This window comes from Watersipora subatra, chromosome 7 (assembly GCF_963576615.1).
Source record: "Watersipora subatra chromosome 7, tzWatSuba1.1, whole genome shotgun sequence".
NCBI classification, from domain to species: domain Eukaryota; kingdom Metazoa; phylum Bryozoa; class Gymnolaemata; order Cheilostomatida; family Watersiporidae; genus Watersipora; species Watersipora subatra.
In genome coordinates, this window is record NC_088714.1 from 64,646,591 (window position 1) to 64,653,593 (window position 7,003).

A 7,003-nucleotide genomic window follows, 5' to 3' on the forward strand; every position below is an offset into this window, starting at 1 on the left:
AATATATCTGCCGGCTAAGAATCCTATTCAGACTATTGAGATAAGGAAATATTAGGATACTCGAAAGCGTTAAACATTTCGATAGCTTTATTAGATAACTACTGAACAGTTTTAGATCGTTTAAGATTTAAAAAATATTAAAAATTGTCACTCTGTTTTGAAACTGTCATATTATTTTTTCTTTGAGCAATTTGCAATCTTTTGGATTACTATTCTTGTAAACTGCCCTGCTTGGATGGTGGCTAATTTCGGTTGGTAATCGATTGGCACACGGTTTGGCTGCCGCGGTTAGTGTCTTTTCCGAAGTGTCTGACATTTTTGGCCGGCCCTCGCTCGTACTTTATAATCTATTGTGGCGCTTTCGGCCCAGTTTGCAACTGGTATTATTTTGTTGACTTCACATACCTAAACTAGTCGTATTGAAATTTCTTGTAGATCACATATTTTGCAGCTTCAATGGTATTGAAGCTCTTTTGTGTAAAAGTATAAGATTTAATTTTCGTATTGATATTGACTTGACTGTGGTATTTACTTGTAAAGCAATCTATTTCAGCTTTTTCACCCTTGATTTTCTGTAATTATAAACGAATTCAGGGTATTATCATTATTGCTCTTTTAAACATAATGAATTCAGAACAAGATGCCAATTCAGCAGAGCACACGTCACGAGCAGGTAGTGGCCACAGAATGAATAGCCCACCTATATTTAGAACATCTGATCGTATCAAAAAGTCTACATTACTCAAGGATATTCCAAAGTTGATAAATGATGAACTGGAGAAAATAGAAGATTTTCTGACGAATATGCACACCGAAGAAGAAATGCAAGATTTTTCTTCTGCTATCGAGAAGATGTTAGAGGAAATACAGGAGAAGTGGGTCGAATTGTGTGAATTGACTGATGATAAGGAAAGGTTAACCACACTACACAACATGTTTGAATATTATGGGTCAACTGTTGATGATTGCAAGAGAACGTTAGCAGAGAGAATAGAAGAGGCAAGCAGGGTCAACTCCGCAGAATATGATAGTGATATAGAAAGAGAGCTGGAAGAGGCAGCTGCAAAGTTTCAGCAGCTGATGGCTAGAAAGAAGGCAAGGGACTCTCAGAGCTCTTCCACAAACAACAAGAACAATCGTCTTCCCAAATCCGAGACAGGGTCTGCAGCTTCAAACGCTGAGACAAAAATGAACAACTCTGGTTCAGGTGAAATACAAGCCCTCACCAAAGCATTGATCGCAACGATGAAGTCCACAAAGCGCTCAACCCTCGAACCCAGTGTTTTTAAGGGTGATCCTACTATGTTCAAGGAATGGGAAATAGACTTTGACGCCTACATTGAATCGGAAGGCTTAACAGGACTGCAACCACTAAGACACCTCAAGAGGTTTATTTCTGGTAAAGCATTTGATGCAGTCAGTGGGTATTTTCTTACCAACACAATGGATGCTTATGAAGACGCAAGGAAAGATTTGAGAGAAAGATTTGGTAAACAGTATGATGCTGCTCTCGGATTAAGAAAAAAGCTTGAGGAGTTTCCAAAGATTGGCACAAGGGATGCTGACTCTATGAGAAAATACGCAAATCTTCTAAGTCACATCAAATCCGCAATGCGAGGTTGTGATGAGTTGCGCCTATTGAATGACAGAAACCAAAATGAGATTCTTGCTAGGAAATTACCAGAATGGATGTTGAGATCCTGGGCCAAAAAGGTGAGAGTGTGTGTAAAAGAATATAGCAGTTATCCTACTTTTAATGAATTTGCAGAATTCGTCAAAGAGCAAGCTGAAGATATGGAAGAAGAACGAAAGATCAGCGGACAGGAAGCAAGTCAAAACTATCAACATAAGCCAGATTTCAATAAAAGGGAAAGGAGCTATGCTCCAGCCAATCCAATGAAATTACGAAGCCATTCAACAGGAACCTCTCAAATAAGTGAATGTCTTTACTGTAAGAAAACCCATCTAACGAACGAATGTTGGGCACTTGCTAAACTGCCAAGAGAACCAAAGAACTTATTTTTTCAGGAGAATGGTCTTTGCTTTGGCTGTACTAAAAGAGGACACGTATCAAGACAGTGCCCAAACAGAACCTTTTGTTCCAAGACAGGATGTGGGAAAAGACATCCAACAGTCCTACACATCGACTTTTCGACAACATCTAAACATTGGAGAAACCAAGAACAAGCTGCGGTTCCAAAGCCACCAAGTGAAAGAAGCTCAACCACATCGATGCCCAGCACAAATATTCAGCCGAGAAAAGAACCAAGTGCAGAACTTAAACGGATATCTTCAAAGAAAACTGGTACAACAGGTAACTCCCTCAGCATGATCTTGCCAGTGCATATAACTACTGACAAATCTCCTGCAAAAACGCTACTTGTATACGCGCTCCTTGATTCAGGTTCAGACCACTCTTACATCAATACAGACTTGGCGAAATATCTCCAACCCGACTACACAAGAGAATTGGTCACAGTAGAAACTCTCACAGGAGAATCAACAAAATGGGTCACTTTATATCAAGATATTAGAATACAAGGATACGAACAAGCAGACTTCACTTACTTAGATGCCTATGGTTGGAAAGATATTGCATGCAATCGCGACCACATTCCTTGCAGAAATAATGTGGCAAAACTATCTCATCTTAAAGAGTTTGCAAGCAAATTGCCACCTTTGATGGACATTCCCATTGGATTGCTAATAGGAGCTAATTGTCCCGAGGCTTTTGCCCCTTTAGAAGCATTAGTTCAAGTCAAAGGCTTGCCGTATGCCAGGAAATCATTGTTGGGGTGGACCGTCTTTGGAGCAGACAACAGACGGCAAGGAGATAGAAGACTTATTACACACCGTACATGCATCAAGCTCGACGATCATGTCCTCATATCTCAAGAAGACATAAAATTTCTAAACATCATGGAACAAACAACGGAAGTGCTACCATCAGGGTCTTATCAGATGGCTTTACCATTTAGGCAGCGACCACACTTACCAGACAACAAACGCCAAGCCGAACAACGCCTCACTTCACTATTTAAGAGATTTGAGAGCGACTCGGAGTTTAAACTACAGTATGTAAAATTCATGCAAGAGATGTTTTCGGGGGGCCATGCTGAAGAGGCTACCAATATTGTTCCTCAGAAAGGTTGCGTGTGGTATATACCACACTTTGCAGTAAAGCACCAAAAGAAAGGCAAACTCCGTGTGGTATTCGATTGTGCAGCTACATATTCGGGAACATCTGTAAATCAGCATCTGCTTCAAGGCCCTGATTTGACCAACAGTATGCTTGGGATTTTGTGTAGGTTTAGAAAAGGAAAAATCGCAATCGCTTGCGACATAGAAAAAATGTTTTTCAATTTTCATGTTACTCCATCTGACAGAGATTATTTGCGCTTTTTATGGAAAACAACAGAGGGAGAAGTCAAAGAGTATCGGATGACAAAGCACTTGTTTGGAGCCACATCTTCACCTGCTGTTGCCACTTATGGTCTGAGAACTTTAGCAGACGACCATGCCGGGGAATACCCAAAAGCTGCAGAATTTATACGGAGAGATTTCTATGTTGATGACGGTATCACAAGCGTGAACACAACGGAAGAAGCCCAGCAACTTATTGAGGACGCTAGGGCTCTTTGCGCAACAGGAAATTTAAGACTTCATAAGTTCATTAGCAATGATTCTTCAGTTTTATCATCGATTCCCGAGTCGGAGAGAGCAATCGATTTGTTTGCAGATTATCTGTCCCCTCAACGTACCCTAGGATTGGAGTGGGACCTTAATAAAGATTTTTTCAGATTTAGTGGAAATGAGGTTAAAGCGGGGCCTGTCACAAGACGTGGCATACTGTCTGTAGTCGGTCAGCTTTTTGATCCCATTGGTCTTTTAGCACCATTCACACACCAGGGAAGAAATATACTGCAGAAGGTCAATAAGACTAGTGTTGATTGGGATGAACCTCTCAATGAGGAAATGAATCAATTGTGGAACAGATGGGCTACTCAACTGTCACAACTCCAACTAGAAATACCTAGGTGCCTGGATGGGTTGCAGACGCAATGCGTGTATGAGCTGCACACATTTTCAGATGCCTCGCTGGAAGGCATTGGTGCCTGCTCGTATTTGCGATCCATTGACAACCTAGGAAATGTTTGCACCAATCTTGTGTTGGCAAAAGCAAAAGTTGTACCCAGTAAAGGGGTAACTACCATTCCGAGACTAGAGCTACAAGGTGCCTTTTTAGCCACCCAACTCAACAATACGCTTCAAAGGGAACTGCACATGGATATAAGCAAGTCATTTTTTTGGTGTGATTCAACCATCGTGCTTGGCTATATCTGCAATGATAGGAGGAAATTTCACACGTTTGTTGCTAACAGAGTTTATGGGATTAGACAAGCATCTAACCCTGAGCAATGGCATCACGTACCCGGGGCAGAAAACCCTGCCGACATAGCTTCTCGAGGGATGGAGGCCGAAAAATTAAAACGCACCATGTGGTTTATGGGTCCCAAGTTTTTACGATCGCAGCCAGAACTACAACATAGATTGCAGTTGGATATGTCGACACGAAGAGAAGTGTCAGAGGATGATCCAGAAGTTAAGAAAGTCCAAGTTGTCAGAGCGACTGAGATTTCAACACTCATGGACATGTACAACAAGTTGAAGAAGTATAGCACGCTCAAGGAACTGCTAAGAGCCTTTGCTTACTTACTCCAGATGGCCAAGAACAAGTCTTTAAAGATTCCTCTGACGCGACCATCAATTGAAAATATCGAAGCGGCCAAAAGATTAGTATTGAAAATTACACAGACAAAATATTTTCAAGAGGAAATCAGAGTTTTGAAAAAAGGTAACCAAGTGATGAAAACAAGTTCGTTGCTTCGATTAAGCCCCTACCTGGATCAACATGGCTTAATAAGGATTGGTGGGAGAGCAAGAAATTCTTTATCTCTTACCGAGCTAGAGAAACATCCAATAATATTACCAAAGAACTCTCACTCGAGTAAGCTATTTATTAACTACTACCATGAAATTTCACACCACATGGGACCTTCCTACACGCTAACATCCATGCGTCAAAATGGCCTCTGGCTCATATCGGGTATAAGAACAGTTAAAAAACAATTAGGTCAATGCATGCCATGCAAGAAGATGAAAAGAAAGCCTATGAGACAGCAAATGGGAGAGTTACCTCAAGACCGAACTAGCTGTGCCCCACCGTTCACACACACAGGAATGGACTGCTTCGGCCCATACGCGATTAAAGAGGGAAGGAAGGAAATGAAAAAGTACGGATTAGTTTTCACATGTTTGTATAGTAGGGCTCTCCACATTGAAGTTTTAGACGATTTAACTGCCGACGCCTTTCTCAATGGACTACGTTGTTTCATCGCCATACGGGGTTCTGTGATAAAGCTTTATTCTGACAATGGAACAAACTTTGTCGGCGCCAAGAATTTGTTGGATGCGGAAGCAAAAAGATGCCTATGCGATAGAGGCATAGAGTTTGTATTTAATTCCCCGACGGCAAGCCACCAGGGAGGCATTTGGGAGAGGCAGATCCGTACCATCAGAGCAGTGCTCAATGACATATTAAGGCAAAGTTCTAGACTCGACAGTACTTCCCTAAGAACGGCATTCTATGAGGTTGCTGCTATTGTCAACAACAGGCCCTTAGGAGCAATCAACTTCTCTAATCATGAAGAAACACCAGTCACACCAAACATGATTCTAACAGGAAGAAAGGAACCCACTGCGCCACCACCTGGAGATTTTGATGAAGCAATATACTGCCATGCTAGATGGAAAAGGGTACAGTGGGTAGCTCAAGAGTTTTGGAGAAAATGGAAACTGGAATATCTAGACAACATCACGCGTCGTCAAACCTGGACGAAAGTTGAAGACAATTTGAAGGTCGGAAATGTTGTACTTATAGTTGAATCCAATGAGCCGAGGAACATGTGGCAAATAGGGCGAGTTGAAGATGTGTTTCCAGGTAAAGACGGTTTAGTGCGTAAGGTGACTGTGAGGCTGGGAAATTGTAACTTAGACAAGAAGGGGCAAAAGATGGCAGAACCAACTTATCTTCAACGTCCCATACAAAAACTAGTAAAATTCTTAGAGGATATATAATTCCCACTTACATTGCCCATATTATATTGTTTAATAGCAACCTCCGTTTGTGGTGCTAATTCAACTTTAGATGTTAGTTTTTTGTTTTTTTGTTTTATGTTGTTGCTTGTGTTGGTTTTGTTGTTGTTAGGATAGAACTTTATATATTTTGTATAACTTACATTACCTTCAAACCTATTGTTTTCTATTAGAATATGACCTTGGTATTACTACTATGGTTTTGCAAAAAAAGGTGCTGACATGAAAAAAAAAGAAAAAAAAAGGACATTTGTTGAGTCCAATTGCGTACATGGTGCAGCGGAAATATAAAATCTATTAGAATTTATATTTGGTGGGAGTGTAAGAGAACCCTACTAACATTTCCTGTCTCTACTAACTCACCAATTTTATTGTCTTGTGTTAAGTAAAACATCGCTGTATCCGGGTCTAAGGCGCCACAAGGGTTGTTTCGACGTGTATTGACGTGTCTCGACACGCCTTCACTTCCTGCAATTATCTTCCATCCACGCTCGGCATTATGACTTTGGAAGTTCAACTAGTAACACGCAACTGATGATTTAATTGACAATTTTTCTGTTCAGAACATTTTTGCATTTATCGCTAATTTGTTTCGTTTGACTTCTTGATTTAGCTGTGTGAGTGTTTTTCAAAGACGGCAAAAGATTTCACTATAGCGGTTTACGCTAGGTTCGTAGCTGGCAAGTGTATTAAGCTGGAATTGATTCACTGATTTGGAGATGACTCGTTGATGTTTTATTCAGTCAACACCGAAACCGTGAAATCTACAAATGATTAACATATTTAAAAGTTCTTCCACAGCAATATAAAAAATAACGATATTATAGAAATAGAAAATTATCGACAC

The 7,003-nt window shown here is 40.6% G+C and overlaps 1 protein-coding gene across 1 annotated transcript; it reads left to right on the forward strand.

Moving 5' to 3' along the window:
• Positions 1-624: 624 nt before the first annotated feature.
• LOC137400995 (uncharacterized) lies at positions 625-6,138 on the forward strand. Its single transcript, XM_068087335.1, has one exon. The coding sequence runs from the start codon at positions 625-627 to the stop codon at positions 6,136-6,138; it is 5,514 nt and encodes a 1,837-aa protein (XP_067943436.1).
• Positions 6,139-7,003: the final 865 nt, after the last annotated feature.